Source organism: Aureobasidium melanogenum (assembly GCF_000721775.1).
Source record: "Aureobasidium melanogenum CBS 110374 unplaced genomic scaffold scaffold_1, whole genome shotgun sequence".
Taxonomy (NCBI): Eukaryota; Fungi; Ascomycota; class Dothideomycetes; order Dothideales; family Saccotheciaceae; genus Aureobasidium; species Aureobasidium melanogenum.
Window position 1 is genome coordinate 649,745 of NW_024470053.1, and position 15,932 is coordinate 665,676.

The 15,932-nt window shown below is 51.0% G+C and overlaps 6 protein-coding genes across 6 annotated transcripts; 2 read left to right on the forward strand and 4 right to left on the reverse strand.

Annotated features, from left to right (window-relative positions):
• Positions 1-964: 964 nt before the first annotated feature.
• M437DRAFT_37795 (uncharacterized protein) lies at positions 965-1,321 on the reverse strand (the record flags this gene model as incomplete). The annotated part of the gene is made up of 2 exons (XM_041019714.1): positions 965-1,148; positions 1,215-1,321. 2 exons carry the CDS (start codon positions 1,319-1,321, stop codon positions 965-967), a joined length of 291 nt encoding a protein of 96 aa, XP_040884234.1.
• Positions 1,322-2,654: 1,333 nt separating this feature from the next.
• On the reverse strand, positions 2,655-4,446 carry M437DRAFT_36119 (lipase 3 precursor; the record flags this gene model as incomplete). The annotated part of the gene is made up of 3 exons (XM_041019386.1): positions 2,655-3,401; positions 3,450-3,952; positions 4,002-4,446. The coding sequence occupies 3 exons, from the start codon at positions 4,444-4,446 to the stop codon at positions 2,655-2,657; spliced, it is 1,695 nt and encodes a 564-aa protein (XP_040884235.1).
• Positions 4,447-5,743: 1,297 nt separating this feature from the next.
• On the reverse strand, positions 5,744-7,176 carry M437DRAFT_38352 (uncharacterized protein; the record flags this gene model as incomplete). Its single annotated transcript, XM_041019820.1, has 3 exons — positions 5,744-5,827; positions 5,988-6,681; positions 6,734-7,176. 3 exons carry the CDS (start codon positions 7,174-7,176, stop codon positions 5,744-5,746), a joined length of 1,221 nt encoding a protein of 406 aa, XP_040884236.1.
• An 820-nt stretch (positions 7,177-7,996) lies between these two features.
• Positions 7,997-8,979, reverse strand: M437DRAFT_17377 (PLC-like phosphodiesterase; the record flags this gene model as incomplete). Its single annotated transcript, XM_041018902.1, has 2 exons — positions 7,997-8,136; positions 8,190-8,979. Coding segments are annotated over 2 exons (930 nt in total), but the record flags the coding sequence as incomplete, so codon positions are not given.
• Positions 8,980-10,409: 1,430 nt separating this feature from the next.
• M437DRAFT_38058 (integral membrane protein-like protein) lies at positions 10,410-11,413 on the forward strand (the record flags this gene model as incomplete). Its single annotated transcript, XM_041019763.1, has 2 exons — positions 10,410-10,875; positions 10,932-11,413. The coding sequence occupies 2 exons, from the start codon at positions 10,410-10,412 to the stop codon at positions 11,411-11,413; spliced, it is 948 nt and encodes a 315-aa protein (XP_040884238.1).
• A 2,079-nt stretch (positions 11,414-13,492) lies between these two features.
• Positions 13,493-15,450, forward strand: M437DRAFT_61646 (uncharacterized protein; the record flags this gene model as incomplete). The annotated part of the gene is made up of 3 exons (XM_041023965.1): positions 13,493-13,719; positions 13,782-15,149; positions 15,207-15,450. The coding sequence occupies 3 exons, from the start codon at positions 13,493-13,495 to the stop codon at positions 15,448-15,450; spliced, it is 1,839 nt and encodes a 612-aa protein (XP_040884239.1).
• Positions 15,451-15,932: the final 482 nt, after the last annotated feature.

The following is a 15,932-nucleotide window of genomic DNA, read 5'->3' on the forward strand; positions in this document are numbered from 1 at the left end:
ACTCCTTTACATCTGTCATCGCGATACACGTGGTGCTGGGATTTAGTACCAGGTTGGGGCGAAGCCAAAGGAGCCGATCCGTCTGGCAAAAACTTTAATGGATAAAGGAGGCGTTTCAAAGAAAAACCCTCCTTGTAATTGCAAGGCAACCAAGCGCATGCGACCAATAATGTGAGCTGTACGGGGATAAAGCTGGCGACCCTTGACGAGTCAACGTCACTGCTTGCTTGAGGTCGTCTTCTCATCATCACATTAACAACCCTCGAAGGAATCGTGTCTCTTTGGGAATCTTCAGGCTAATTGCATCGATGGTTAAGTTAGTGTAAGGTGTTACCATGACTTACAATGGCTATCTTGTTAGCCCTAGTAACAAGCTGCTTCAACGCAGGGGTGTACACGGTTTCACAAGGCTTGTAGTGCAAACAGTGACGATGCGAAGAAAGGTAGGCAAAATTGAGAGAAAAAACACCGAACGCATTACTCCACGCTACGTAACTGCCAGGAAGCATTACCATCAGAGAAAAGCAAAGAAAACTCGAAACATTGGGACCCATAAGCCATCAGTCAGAAGCATCGAAGATGAAAGTCGTCTTTCCCAGCTCTTACAGGAGAGCAGCAGCTCCGAGAACCATGCCAAGGACACCGGCAGCAGGTACACCCATGTTGGCAGCGGCCCCAGTGTGAGTGGCGGCAGCGGAAGCGGAAGAGGCAGCAGAGGATGCGCTACGAGAGGCCGATGAAGCAGCAGAAGACTCGCTGCGAGAAGCCGACGAGGCAGCAGAAGCAGCCGATGAGGAAGCAGCAGAAGCGGACGAAGATGCGCTCGAGAGGGCTGATGAGAGGGAGCCCGAGACCGATGCGGTAGCCGATTGAGTCTTCTTGGCCATGGCAGATGACCCATACCTAGGACGATGGTCAGTGAAACGGTTTCTCCTTTCGTGGCCCAAGGGCCAGGGGATTCGGCTTACTGGGAAGCAGCCTGGCAGTATTGAACTTTGTACTGAGAAGCGGAGAATGCGTTGGGGTCGTTAGGGCATTGGTTGTAGCACACAACGAGGTTGGAATAGCCAGTGCAGAGACAGTCGTAGTCATTGGCAGCGCATTGAGAGTTGCGTGCCGACTGTTGCGAGACGCAGAGGTCGAGGACGCTGTAGGTCGCAAAGTCTCAGCATTTGTTTCTAAGAAGAGAGCCGCACGAGAGGGTCGAGTCTTACGTTTGAGCAGCGCATGAAGAGGTGGTGGCGGCAGCAGAAGTAGTGCTGGTCTGAGCAGCAGCGATGCCAAAGGCGGCGGCCAGAATGGCGAGAGAACTGAACTGCATGGTTGATGTTGTGTTTGGTGCTTAGATGACTTGCGTCTTCGTAATGCTCCTGAGAGTACAGATGTTTTGATGGAGCAAGTGAAGAGGACAAACACAGAGTGAGTGAACGAAAGAAATTCAGAGATGAATTGAGGAAACGACAAAAGGCCTCGTCGACGGCGGGGTCCCTCATATACAAGTGCGACCTACCTACCTTGTGCCGCAATCATGCTCACTCTGCGCGCAAACCTGCTTGAAGTCCCGGCCATCTCTACTAACCCGTGGCCACTGGCGGCGGGGAGGTGCGTGTAACATGAAGCTATCCTGACTTTGGGGGGCCGGTATAGTAGCCAGATCTACGCCATCTACCATCTCACGACTTCTGATTGGACGCGCCGGCATCTCTTCGAGATACCGTTGCTCAGAGACCGAGCTTGGCTTGCGGCTCTGGGACCATACCATCCTATTCTCGAAAGCACGAGGTGGCATGACCCCTCTTGTTGCAAAGAAACACAGCAGCTTGATACTTTTGGAGGCTAGAGCGCGTTTTCGGACGACCGCTTTGGGTGGTAATACTTTCCGACTCCGCTTTATTGCTGGTTGCACGAGACTGCTGGAGAATGTTACGACTTCACTTTTCGAGGCTCTTTTATGAAGCCATCGAAGCCTTCTCCAGCTACACAACAACGACATCCCTCATCCCGTGGATCGTAGGACCTGGCAGTCTGGTCGACCCTTCTATCTTCTCAATTGTGATCGCCTGGGAGGCTCCGTGGCCTATTGTAAGTAGCAGTCCGTGCACATTTATCAGAAAGTTTGGCCAGACAGAACGTTTCTAAAAACGGCAACACAGCGGGTTGCGGCACTTTTGATCAAGACCTATGACCGGCAGACCACTACGAAGAAGAAGAAAAGAGTTTTGAGTGAAAGCATAGGACAATTTTCGGTATGCAGATGAGGATAGGCGCTGGTGTCTCGGGTAGAGCAATCGCCGAGTCTCGTCATAGAGATATGATTGAGATTGTCGAAATTTGCATCAACGACAGTCGCAGTGGTTTAGTGGTAAAATTCGTGCTTGCCATGCACGAGCCCCGTGTTCGATTCACGGCTGCGACATCTATTTTGTCCCCAGTCTTTTGCTCTCGTGTTGTACGTCAATGGCAGAGGCTCGATTCCCGCTGCGAGTCAAATTAGGCATAGTAGTCTTTTTGGTAACGAAGCTGTTAGATGACAGTGTGTGTAGGGTAACATTGAGAATGGACTAATTGAGGGGATAGCGCCTTCGTCGTTCATGAGATTGTGTTTGTACATCTTAACAAATGGTCATTCTTATGTATATACACCGGAAATCACCCTAGGTGCGAAGGTATCCATAGTCTGCTTGCAAAGCATTGAAACTAGCACTTCGGTATGTATCAGGAAGCAGAGTATTCCCCACCGCTTGAAGGTTCAGCAATGTAGGCGTTGTAGTGTTGTACTGAGGCCACTCGATAAGCGGAGCTGCAGAACCCAGGGCGTTGGGGTCGAGGAAGTTGATGAACGAGGTGTAGTAGTCAAGGTATGTTTTCTGAGTAGTGATACCTCCAACACTGTCGAAACTGCTCAGTACGTCGCTAGCGTGGAAGGTTCCTAGTACTGCTGTGCCGTAAAGATGGCTGTCGAGGTAACTCCACGAAGGGATCGTGGAAGAGACGGCGTACAAAACTTGTCGACGACGCAAATTGAAAACCAGATCACCAAGAATGGCAGCCAGACGCTTGTACTGTGGGTAGATGTTGTTGAGCAGGCCTGTCCTGAATGGCGATCCAGCAGAAGGATCGTTGGGATATGTTGCAACTAAAGTAGCCACCACAGACTTGGGAGTGTCTGGATAAGAGCTGGCAACATAGTCGATGACTTGTGCATCAGTCGTGATGTTGTTCTGTACCAGACTGAACAGCGTGCCTTCATCTTCTTGATCCCCAGAGATTAGTGGTACCTTTGCGTAATTCCCTTTTGCAACTGCGACCTCAGGGCTGACGGGGAAAAAACCATCGGATGGATCAGGACGAGGTAGATAGGCCAGATTGACAGAAGAATAGCTGAAAATTCCAGGCAGGGACTACGCGTGTCAGCTCATGTCAATACGGAAAGATGTCTTACTACTCACGTTGACAGCTGAGTCGAACGTTTCGTAATCCAGGCTTCTCAAGCACGCGAGCGTGTCACTGCTACCGGAACAACCAGCTGCGTTGACTACAGTATCGTAGACAGCCTGTGCTTTAGGGTGATCGACATCCACAGCAGGGACGATCGAGCCAGAGTCGCTGATTGCACCTCTGAACAAGGGCTTTCCATTGTAAGTGTTGTCGCCGCTGTTGATGATCATATGATCGAAAACCGAGATTGCGCCAGCCGACTCACCCCAGATAGTAACCTTCTCAGGGTCACCGCCGAAGGCTGCAATGTTCTCAGCAACCCACTGGAGGCCTTTTCGCTGATCTTTGAGTCCAAGGTTGGTGGACCCCTCTGCTTGCAGCTCTTTTCCAGCCAACCAGCCGAACCCTGAAAGGCGGTAGTTGACCGCCACAAAGATCACGCCATGACCCAGGGTGACAGACTCTGTTACCAGAGGAGTGCCATCATACTGTTGAGTGGATCCAAACTCGAAACCTGAGTTTCATCAGCTTTGATGTCTATTACGAGTGATACCAGTATTTACCGCCTCCATAAATCCAGAACACGACAGGCAGTTTCGAAGACGATGTAGTACCAGCCGGGCGTTGGACATTCAGAGTCAAACAGTCCTCTCCAGTATCCGTGACATCCTGTACTAGAGGTGATATGAGAAGTTCTCCGACGACATCGGATGGTAAGTTGGAAGTATCCACTTGGCTAAAGAACTGAGGACATGCTTTGGGGACGCCAGTGGCTGCAAAAGTGCCCGATGGGTATGATGCTGTGATTGATTGGGGAGGCTTCAGTCGCAGACTACCAGTAGGAGGGAGAGCAAACGGAATGCCCTTGAAAGACTCTACAATGCCAGTAGAGCTTCCGATAATCGTTCCGTTCTTGACAATCGCAGAGGGAACAGTTGCACGCTTCTCCTCCACGGGAGCTGCGAAGACAGTGGTGAGTGCCGTAAAGGCAACAAGAAGGGACCGCATAAGGACAGATAGTATGGCAAGACTGTTGGGCAATCTGACAGATCAACAGGAGCAGCACGAGGGCTACTTATATCTATTCCATGAGTCTCATCGTTGATCTACAAACCGCATTTCAAATCGATCCAGCGAATCTTAAACACTTGAACGGCCGTAAAAACGGTATATTCTCCACGATGTCGCCATCCATGCCGAGGTGGAAGTAAGCAATGAGCATCACGCGGACAAGCTCATACTCAACGGTAGACGGGTGGACGCGAGCAGACATGCCATAGGTCGCGGTTCGTTCTGTCAAAGTCGTGATGAATTATGGTTAACCTTATTCTTTACCCTAGGCCGAAGCTGGATCAATGTGCGTCTGGTCTTCTCGAGTGTCAATGTTCGCAACTTGTGTTGCTGTAGAACGACCTGGTGGCTTCGAGTGATAGAGCAGATTTCATCTGCTCTCTCTGCGCACATCGCCAGTCAATGTACAACTCTGCATTGAGTCAGCCTTCATTCTCGACACATTGCCGTGTTACGAAGTTGATGATCGAGGGTGTGTCTTGTGCCAAGGCAGCCGATGAGGAACGGTTCAGAAGGCGGGGACACCAAAGTCAAACCACCTAGCCCTCTGCAGATCTCTCCGAAAGAGACTGGCAGTTGGTATATCAACCCCGCAATCGCGCTGCCATGCGTTCTCAAGCGAGCCTCGGTACGGAATTGCAGGTTCGTGTTTGCGATCATCTTCCATTACTCCCATTGATCCCGAAAAGCATTGGTCACGGAAATCATTCTTGACAAGCGAGAGTATGAGGCCAAAATGGTTTCGGAAGTCTAAAGCGTGAAGAGTGTTTTGGTGTTACGAACGAGCGGGGTCTTGGGGGCTAGGTAGGCATTAGAAGACCACAAGGACTACAGTAGACTAGTCTAGGGCCAAGCGAAGCGTCGTGGATGTGTTGAAACAAGCAATGGTTGGCCGTTCATATATTGTAGGAACATCGATGTCACATCCTTTGCAAAGGAAGTCGTATTTAAATTACCTATTCGGCTGGGTGCATCTAGTCGAGTAATCAAGTTTGTTCATTTACTGCTCCGATCTCAGGCCACAGAGCAACTTGATCAATAGAACCTGACAACTACATACCAGCGAGTGTGAGTGCCGTGAAAACGATCATTGCCTGATGGCCTCGAGCAAAAGCGCCTGACTGCAAGTCTCATAGCTAGCCATGAAAGAGCACAATACTCGTAGCGAACGCTTGTGATCCCCATCTGCACGTCACAGCCAGATCAGCCGAGGACTTGCGAGCGTCCCATTTTGTCAATAATGGTCGTCCTCATAATCATAATCATAATCTTCGTTGTCAAGTAGTCCGTTTCGTCGCTGCGCACGAACCCAGTAGTCCTAGACGGAGCTATTAGCATCTGAGTCCGCAATCCTTTCCGTATGCTGGAGACTGTCAAGTTGCATCTATAGAGATGAACAACATCTTCCGTAGTATCACATAGTCGCGCGCGAGATCACGACAATCTTTAGCACACAAGAACATTATGCTCTTACTCACATGATAGGTAGAATAGTCTCGTCTGCTAGACATGCCGACTTGTTCCGCCACGTTGACATATCCGTCCCGGTTCTTGGGGCCAGTTTTGGCCAAACCCTTGAGAGCGCTGCCGTCAATGTCGCTTTGCCACTGAGTCCGGCAGTAAGGGCAAGTCACTTGGCCGTGACCTTTTGTTGCAGCCCATTGATCGAAGCAAGTTTTGTGGAGGTTATTGCCGCAGGCTGCTTGACACCACACGATGGTTTCTTTCTCCTGAGAGAGCTCCTCGCAACAAATCGGACAGTCTCCTTCGATCGGCTTACGCTTTCCGTCTTTATCTTCGATGTGTACTGTCTCCGCAGGTAGAGGTCCAGCGTGGTCAAAGATTTCTTGCAGCTCCGAGGTCAAGAATGCTGCTTGGAAGTTCAATGGCTCTGACACTTTCAGAACCTTCAACAAGACGTAAATTATGTGCTTGCACTGCGGGTTGTTGTTGACACGGAAGTCTGGACAGGTACACTCGGGCACATGTGTGATCTTGACTGTATAGATGTTGCCCGTGCTGCCGGCGAGATCAACCTCTTCCATAGGACAATGTGGAGTTTGGTGTGGACAGTCGTCGTTGTCTATACGTCGCCGATCAATCACTACCATACGTTGAGTTGTAGCGCGATGGGCGACAGTTGTGTACTTCTGTGGCGCGTGCGAGCGCTCTCTGTGGAGGGTGAGCTGTCTGGATGCTGTCTTTCGGTGAGAAATAGACTTACCTCTTGAGGCGTTTTTCCTCGCCTTTGCCAGCTCGGGGCTTCTTTTGCTTCTTCGACGATGTCGCAGCATCATCATCACCAGTGAGATCGACGACATTTCCTACATTCTTGGATGAGGATTCGAGACGCGATTTGGATGTTGGCTTGGCGCTCGCATTGGCAGACTGAGTGGGTTTGTTGCTTGCCACACATTTGCTTGATGCTTTGGACTTGCTTGTCGTGGCTGCATTTCGCGCATGTGTCTTCGGTGCATGCTGTAGATTCTTGTTGTCGCTGTCGATAGCGCTTGCTCTTTTTCTTTTAAGAGAGCTCTTGGGCTGTGCTTTGAGCTCATCGCGTTGTGTGGTACTTCTCTCACGACCACTCCGTCTTAGATCAACAACAGCGTTTTCTTGAGCAGAAGATGCCGAGGTCGCGGGAATGTCTGATGTCGATTCTTCCATGCCGATGTTTGAGAAATGTGACAACCTACCTTGAGTGAAGCAAAGGTGATTGTGATGAACAGGGTGGCGAGCGCAGCATGGATAGCTATGTGCTCACGTGATCGAGAAAGCACAGCTCCAGATACGTAACTTTAACCGAGAGGATAGTGATGACAGAGGCATAGACCAGTAGCCCAAGCGACGTGGATCCAGCTCAAGCCCATCGATTCACTCTTCAGCATCCCCGCGTGCTAAAGGCAGTCACAGTGTAGCTATGGAAATGCACAATACTTTCGTAAAGAATGTGGTTTCCACAGAGAGGGCCCGACTGAAGACTAGCTCAATGGCTAGCATTATATTCAGATTACCACTGTGCATTTTGATAGCTACACTGTGACTGTCTTTAGCACGCGGGGAGGAAGGCTCAGTTATGCTCTGTCCACTATCGTGTCTGGACTTCAATACTTTATCAGTCTGCTTTCTTGAGCTTCTGTTGACTCGAAATCAGCGTCATTTCCCTGACAATGCAAGTGTCCTATTTATAGGCCTGCATACGACTGCCGCGTGTCCCTGCATACGCTTAACGCGCCTCATGCAGTGCATATGCATCCAGAGTGGCTCAGAACGGTCGTGCTGTGATAGGTTGATATTGGTTTCATTAATACTCATCGCTCATGTCTAATCCTGTATCGCCGACAGTGCCAAACGCCGTTTTTTGATCCCTCACAACACCATCTACTATGCACAAAACAAAGCTCATTAACCAACAATCTTACATGCTCATGACAAGAGCCGCAGCAAGGGCAACAAGCAATGCTACAGCAGATCCCTTGACATTGGCAGCTGCTGAGGTGGAAGTAGCACCACAGCAGGGTCTGTCGTAGGTGACACCATTAGCCTTGGCGGCAACCTCGAAAACAGAGCCCTTTCCGACATCGTAATAATCGACCAACAACCAAGTAGGAGGACGGTTCCACATAGCTGGAAACAAGTTAGCGAATGCGAGACAGAAAAAGTAGTTTAACATCACTTACCAGTACAGTTTTGGTTGGCTAGTCCGAGAGAGCCGTATTCGATGGTAGCTGCGTTGGTGACGTTCAACTCTGCAGAGTTGGGGATCAGGATGTTTTGGCCGAACAGGGAAACGTCTGTGTTGAGGTTGTGATTGGCGAGGTACATCAACTGGTTTCTGGCGGTTTCCTGGTTGAGATTGGGAGGGCGCTGAGTGTCGCAAGGGAAGGCACGATCAGTAGGAGAGAAAGGAGTTTCCCAAATGTGAGTAAACTCGTCAAGAATGTAGGGGTATTTGGTCTGGTCTGCGTTGTAGTCCATGAAGACAATTACGCGCTTCTGAGACAGAATGAGTTCGGACAGAGTTGGCCACTGGTCGAGACGCATGGGGATGTATGGAGGCTCGTAGAGGTAGTCCTTCAGGTTGGACTGCTGAAGAACCTCGCTGTAGTTTCCGGGCTCAATGAAATCGCTGTTGACAATGAGGATGGTCACGACATCATATGGGTGATCACGGACCCAATCGCCAACTGTGTTGAGTTCGTCGAGGTAAGGTCCGGCGTTCAAAAGGTCGCAAGACGTGTGACAACTCCAGATGGAGCCATTGACGTAGTGCGTCTCGCCCTGAATCATGCGGATACCATCGTTGAGCTGGACAGTGATGGTGCGGTCTTGGTTGGATGCAAGGTTGCCAGGTTTGTCAAAAGCGGAGTTGTGGGCACAAACCTCGGTGATGTTGCCATACTGGCGGTCGCAGAACTCGGGGTAATTGTTGCAGGGTGTGGTGTTTGTGGGTTTAGCACTGCTGCTAGTACCAGTGCCGGCGGCAGATGAAGTGCGAGTCGAGTTGAGGTGCGAGCTCAAAGTAACAGTTCCGTTGATGATGCTTTGAGTGACAATGCCTCCTCCACCGACCAGCAGAGTTGCAATACTTGTAGAGCCTTTGGAGGCCGAAGTGGTTGTGGCAGTGTCGGTGCCGGTCGATGATCCAGTTCTTGATGTAGAGGAGGACGTGGAGGACTTGTCGGCGTACAGTGTTGATGCTGTGATCTGCTGGGTACCAACTGAGGCGTACGAGAATTTGCCTCCAGTGAAGACTGCGGACGAAGTCTCGCTGCCAGTCAGTGTGACTACAGCAGGGCTGCTGGAGCCACTGCCGCTTTGAGTGGCAGTGGTCGAGGCTGAAGACGCGTCCGAGGTTGCGGCAGTGCTGTCAGAAGACTGTGCATTGGTGCCCAAGGCCAGTAGGGTTGCGAGCCAAAGACTGCGAGCCAACATATTGACGCTAATGGGTCGATAACAATAGAGATGGGATGCTGCCAGGCGACAGCGAATGTCAAGGGCGAAGACGGAGAAGATGAAGCACAACAAATCAAGTCCGGCTACTCCTGCAAGATGAAAAAAAGGACGGTTGACGATGGCGTGTGCTCGAATAGCTGAGTGACGTCTGTGGAGAGCAGCGGTCGGAGAGCTGGAGAAAAAATGGGCTGTGTACCTGGTACAATATGATAAATAACGATGATGAGGCTAGCCGGGAGTGCCGCGTAAGTTTACTGGCTGTTGGGCCGCAGTTTGATCCGGAATAGACTGACGCCAGGCCGTGCGAAGAAGAAAAGGAGAAAAACATCAACAGATCACCCTGGAGATCTCGACTCGTGCTCCGTGCAAACCATGCAGATGTCAAGCGATCTTCACAATCAATTCCAAGGCTTGCATCATCGCTTTGCAAGCTTGCGACCACCCTAGGCAGCACATTTTTGCTGCTCAACCAAAGCGACGTTGGTTTTGTCTTGTCCGAGGACTAGATGTGGCTGTCCGCGGCGTGCGCTAGATGGACTGCCGCAAGGTTCCGAAGTCGAGCAGTGATGTAATTTCAAGGGTTTCACCTAACCTTAAGCAAACACAACCGTACAGGCACGCGTGGGCTCAGGGAGAGAAGAGACGCTGATGCAGCCATTTGCAATGTCGTAAGCTTGGACGCACGCTAATATCTTGCTTGGTGGCCCAGATCCAAGCAAGACTACGCGGTCATCTCTGAGCCTTCTCCAAGCACATCAACGAAACCTGGGCCGTTTTTTTAGCCCTTTCGTCATCGTACGCCTGCTGCTGTGCTTTGAGACGTTTTCCTCTCGGTCTTTCTATTCCATCGTCCACAAACTTTTCGTTCCCTATCTTCATAACAGGCCGCTGTCGACTCTCGTTCGCTCAAACACTTCTCGCCTCCCCACACATCGCTCTCCACCATGTTCGGTCGCAAGAAGCGCGACGTTTCTCCTGAGGACAGGGTCCCATCAGAGGAGACGGATCGTACTTTGACTCCCGGCATCGATGGCCCTACCAAAGCCCAACTCAAGAGAGCAACCCGTACTCGTATGATCTGGGCTCTGATCTCATCATTCTTCCTCCTTCTGACAGTCATCTTTATGATTCTTGTCGAGGTCGGCTGCACCGGCACTGGAAGCGTCAAATCCAGTATCTACTTCATCAACATCAACCTAACCAACGTCTTCCCGGAGTCTGTTCCTGACTCTGCTATCATCAACTCTATTGCTCAGACTATCGGTCTGCACGATTTCTACCACGTTGGTCTCTGGGGCTTCTGCGAAGGCTACAATGGCCAAGGCATCACCGACTGTTCCTCACCTCAGACTCTGTATTGGTTCAACCCTGTGCAAATCATCCTCAACCAGCTGCTCGCTGGTGCAACCAGTATGTCTTCGCTTGCTTCACAGTTGCTGTTCAGGGCTGACTAACACATTCTCTAGTCGCACTACCTACCGACCTTACCGATATCCTCGGTCTGATCAAAACCGTTTCTCACTGGATGTTTGGACTCTTCCTTGCAGGTGCCTGCTTGTCCTTTGTTATGATCTTCCTGAACCCTCTCGCCGTCTTCTCTCGCTGGCTTACCATGTTCACTGGCATCTTCACCTTCTTGGCCGCCCTTCTCATCACTGCCGCCACCGTCATTGCAACCGTCATGTTCATCATTATGCAGAACGCATTCACCTCGGTCTCGGAGCTCAACATTGGAGCAAACCTTGGTGGCAAGATGTTTGCATTCATGTGGATTGCATCCGCATTCTCAATTCTTGCTTGGTTGATCCAGACCAGTCTTTGCTGCTGCTGTGCCAGCAGAAGAGATGTCAAGACTGGAAAGAAGATCGGAAACAAGAAGGCCTGGATGACAGAGACACCTGGGGTCTCTGAGAAGGGATCAAAGCGCGGAATCTTTGGCCGCAAATAGAGTTTGCAGGCACCAAAAAGTTCGAACCCCTGACATAGAATAGTGAGAAGGTCTGTCGATAACGGAAATCCGGACATGGCCACGGCGTTTATGGGTGTGCATAAGGCAGAGCGTTTGGATTGGAATAAGCAATGTATCTATAATAGCGATATCAAGTTAACGTGTAATGTACGATGTTATGAACTATGAGGATATGGCTGTCCTGAGGTGATAGCAACACCAGACGAGTTGTCTGTCAAAGTGATCATTGGATTTGGACCTGATACTATACTGAGCCTCTAAGATGCAGCTGGCATGCTATCTTTGGGCCAGGTCAGGGTCGCTATCAGATTTGGTCGCGGCTGAATTCAGTAGAGATATTGGTAGAGATATTGTAGGGCTGCAGTGGTATCTACCTTGTGTGAGCATGAATATAGCAATCAATATAACGGTTGAGGACTATCAAGCAGCAGCTAGTTGTGACAGATCCACAACAAGCATTTGGCAGCCGCGGGCTTTAAAATTGCTTGATGCACTCATCCAACTGAGTTCCGGCGCTACCGGGCTCTATAGACTTTATACAGCACACGTCCACACAAGATTGACTCGCTTTTCAATCAGGACCTCAACAACAACGCAGAGACTACTGGCGTCATGGACGTGGACAACATCTTCCCGTTGACGTAGCCATAGATTGTGAAACTTCAGGCCTCAGTATCGTCCATGATGCGACCAGGAAGATGTTAGAGTCATTTCTGATCGTCTCTAGAAGCAGCAAACCTTGTAACACAATCCACCGACCTAGAGCAGATCTCCGAACTGTGAGCGATATTGTATTTTCTGACTGAGGGGCAAATTGTTGCATCTGGTTCGGATCCCGGAGAAAGTGAGATTAGATAGAGGTGGCTGTGTCGACAATTGATTTCTTTAGACTCTGCACATACCATGTCGTGATAAGGAAGGAAGCGACTCGACCACTTCGAAGCCTTAACACGCGGGTGGCCTTCGAGTCGAACAGGACAGAGCCGGGTGTTTCAGCATATTTTTCACAAGCGTCAGATACATAGGGCAGTAAAGGCGGGTCAATGAGTAGGTGAGATTAGGATCAATGCCTTGGCCGCATATGGAGACACACAGGCGGAAGGAAGCTCGGCTGTGTTTCCAAATGATGAACTTGCCGTGCGCAATATAGCACGCCCACAACAGTCGCACACACAGCGTGTGAGAAGACGGGCGGCACGTTCCACTGGTCATTCTCGTTAAGGCCCCAATCTCCTTGGTAATGAGATAGATACAGCATGGAACCGGCGTTCGGCAGCGGAGTGACATCAAACCGTCTTCTTGGACAACAACAAAACAACACGACGAGTGGGTTAGTTGTGGATAAGCGAAAGCTTGGGAGCGGGAGCTTTGACTAGTTTCTCAGGAACAGGCAATTCACCTTGCCGTATTGGGGGAACAGATGCGCGTACCTGCATTCGCGACACGAGTTAGAGTTTAGTCGTGAGACGACAAAAGAAGGGGGTAGAGTTTTTGAAGGTTGCTCCTGAGGGGTTGAAAAGTCGCAATCAGAACGAGATAGCGGGACTCCAGCAAAGACGTCGGTTGTTATGGCTTGCAAGCCAGGCCATGCAAGAACGATAGAGTAGAGAGCTTGATTTGCGAAGTCACCAATGTGAGACGGCGCGTGGAAGATCATTGGAAGGGAGACAGTTGAGAGTGTGGGTCGGGTAAGATTGCTGACGGCCGTGACCCCTTAGTGGCAGGGCGGATCGAGGGAGACGGTTGTGGTCTCGCCAAGGTATCTCCATTCCTTGGTCGTTTCTCGACTCGGCTTCGACTCTCTGATGTTCTTGTGTTTGTTCGCTCTTGCTTCTTTGCTGTGCTTCCTCCGACGCTCTTTCAATCCGTATACCGTTCACCCCAGTCACTCCTTGTAAATACACTCGCCAAGTCATTCATTGCAACTCCCCGTTCTATAATTCCGTCTATCCTTAATCGCCCATAATATTGCCTGGATGTACTACTACTGCCAATAACCGCTCGAACCTCCTTGATAACAATCGCCGACACACGACGGCAAACAACAACATCAGCACAATGCCAGTCACTCTTAGCTCGCACCACAGATGGCAAGCGCCTCATCAGCACATTCCGAACATCCTGTCTTTCGCAGATGCCACAGTCAACAGTGGACCAACGTTGGTGCAGCGCTCAGCTGAGTCCTCGGCGACGTCGACCTGCAAGGCTGGAGACAACTCAGGAACATGTCAGAAGCCGACAACTGCTGGCAACACAACCAGTATCATCATTGGTGTCGCCGTAGCGTAAGTCCAAGCATTTCCCGTGCTGTTTGGTTTGTGCGCCCTTCTGACACGTCTCTAACCAGTGTGCCTGTGGTTGTTGCCGCTCTCGTTCTCTTCCTCCTGCACAGACGTGTCAAGCGAAAGCATGCACAAGAAGACCGCGATGACAAGTACAAGTCCCTCGATTTCGGCTTGGACAATGTCTCTTCGGGCAGAGGGCACAAGGTGCCTGAAATGACCATCACCGACATGGAGACGTCGACCAAGAACATCATGCACAACAAGGGACTTTCGCTCGACATGAACACTCCATACCTGCTGCCTGCTGCTGTCAACAGCTCATCGTCATCGCTCCGCTCAATGTCTCGCTCAATCTCAGACGGCGAGGACCCTTACCGCCCTGTGACAATGACTAGAACCATCTCCAACGACATCCCCGACCGCTCCTCTTCGCGCCCCAAGCCTGGCAATGCTTCCGTCTACACTGATTACAGCGAACCCTCGGAGAATCTCGATGCCGGACTTCTATCCAACGCACAACGCATGTCCCGCTCTAACCCCTTCGAGGACCACTCTCCTGATAGCATCCACTCGCCAGACTACCCGGCTGCTGCCCCTGCTCCTCCGCCGCCGGCCCATGTGAACAACTCTTTTGCTGCATCTGCTGCTCCTCGCAGCAAGCCTGCTCCCCCAAAGCTCACCATGCCCGACCCTGACGTCTTCCACGTCACTCCACCTTCGCCACCGGAACACACACACGCTCCCGCACCCCCTGCTCATGTTACTCCTCCCGCTCCTCCAGCTCACCAACAGGATCTCGCTGCTGCTCGTTATCCTGCTGATGATCATGCTCAAGACGCTTTGTACGCTGCCGCTCCTGATGCACGCCGTGTATCTGTCATGGGTCTTCGTCCTCTTCCTCCGGATCATCCTGATGACAACCCTGAACAGCGCGCCAACCGTATCCGTTCTTTCTACAAGGAATACTTTGACGAGAGCAAGCCCAATCCCCAAGGACAGTACCAAAATGAGTACGAAGCCGACATCTACGCCGACTACTCAGCCTACATGTATGAAGCTCCCCAGGCTCCTTTCGCCCAGCCTATGGCTCGCCGTGCTATGACTCCTCCTCCCCGTGTGGGTGGTGGCCGTGTCCGCAGCAATACCTCTTTCGGCTCAACTGGTCACATCGCCAACCCTGCTTTCCGCCGTCCTCCTCAACAACCCAAGAAGCAGCTGCCTCCACCTATCGCTCTGCACAACCTGCCCACTCCTTCTGCTCTGACTGACGATATGACTTTCACGCCCACCCTCTTTGCCCCTCCTGTCACCTACCGCGATCGTCAAGCCGGTCGCACCCCCGACAGCCCATCAAGACCTTACAGTCCTGCAGTTCGTGCCTTTACTCCTCTTGCAACGAGCTTTGACGATCTCGCAGTCATCCCCAGCGCGTAAGTACATTTTGATTCATCCACTCGATTTTATCTTGCTGATTAGTCTTTCTCCAGACACGCTCTTCGCAAGTCTTCAACTTTCACCGCTCTGGACTTCGCACCCCCGCCTCGCTTCCGCAACGAAGGTACCGCAAGTGACTCTGGCAGTATCCGCAGCAATCGTAGTGGCATCTCCAACGTCCAGCAAAATGCCATCCGTGCTGGTGCTTACCGCGTCAGCCGTCTGCCCGGTGACATGGTTGGCACACAAAGCGACCTCAACGCAGCGCTCAAGCCCGCCTGGGACATGAACCGCTAAGGGGGAATCCCCTTTTTGTACACACTTACAATCTTTGTCTGCTATGTGCATTGCGCCAGCCAACCATGATGTTGTTTATTCTTCGAGCCCGGCGTTGGGCATGTATACGCCCCCTTTCTTGGATTTTCACTTTCTTGACGTTTAACAGGGGCAAGGCGTATGGGGTCGAGACCTGTTGTCTCCAGGTTCTTTCGGATGTTGATTTTAAAACTCTACACGGCGCAAAACATCAAATCTCGAATTATCATCTTCTTCAGCGGCGGCTAATGTCTTTGATGGTTCACTGCTTGACTCGCATCTGTTTCGCTGTCAACAGCGGCATCTGCGTCCGTCTCTTTTTGACCTTTTGCGTCTGTGTCTTCACTATCTTCGAGTACATACTTCTCTATTATGCGGAAAAGTCATTTTTCTTTTCGACCAATCCTCATATCTCGCTGTTCCGATTTGCAATCATGTGCTTTTGTTCTTTGTCTCATACGCAA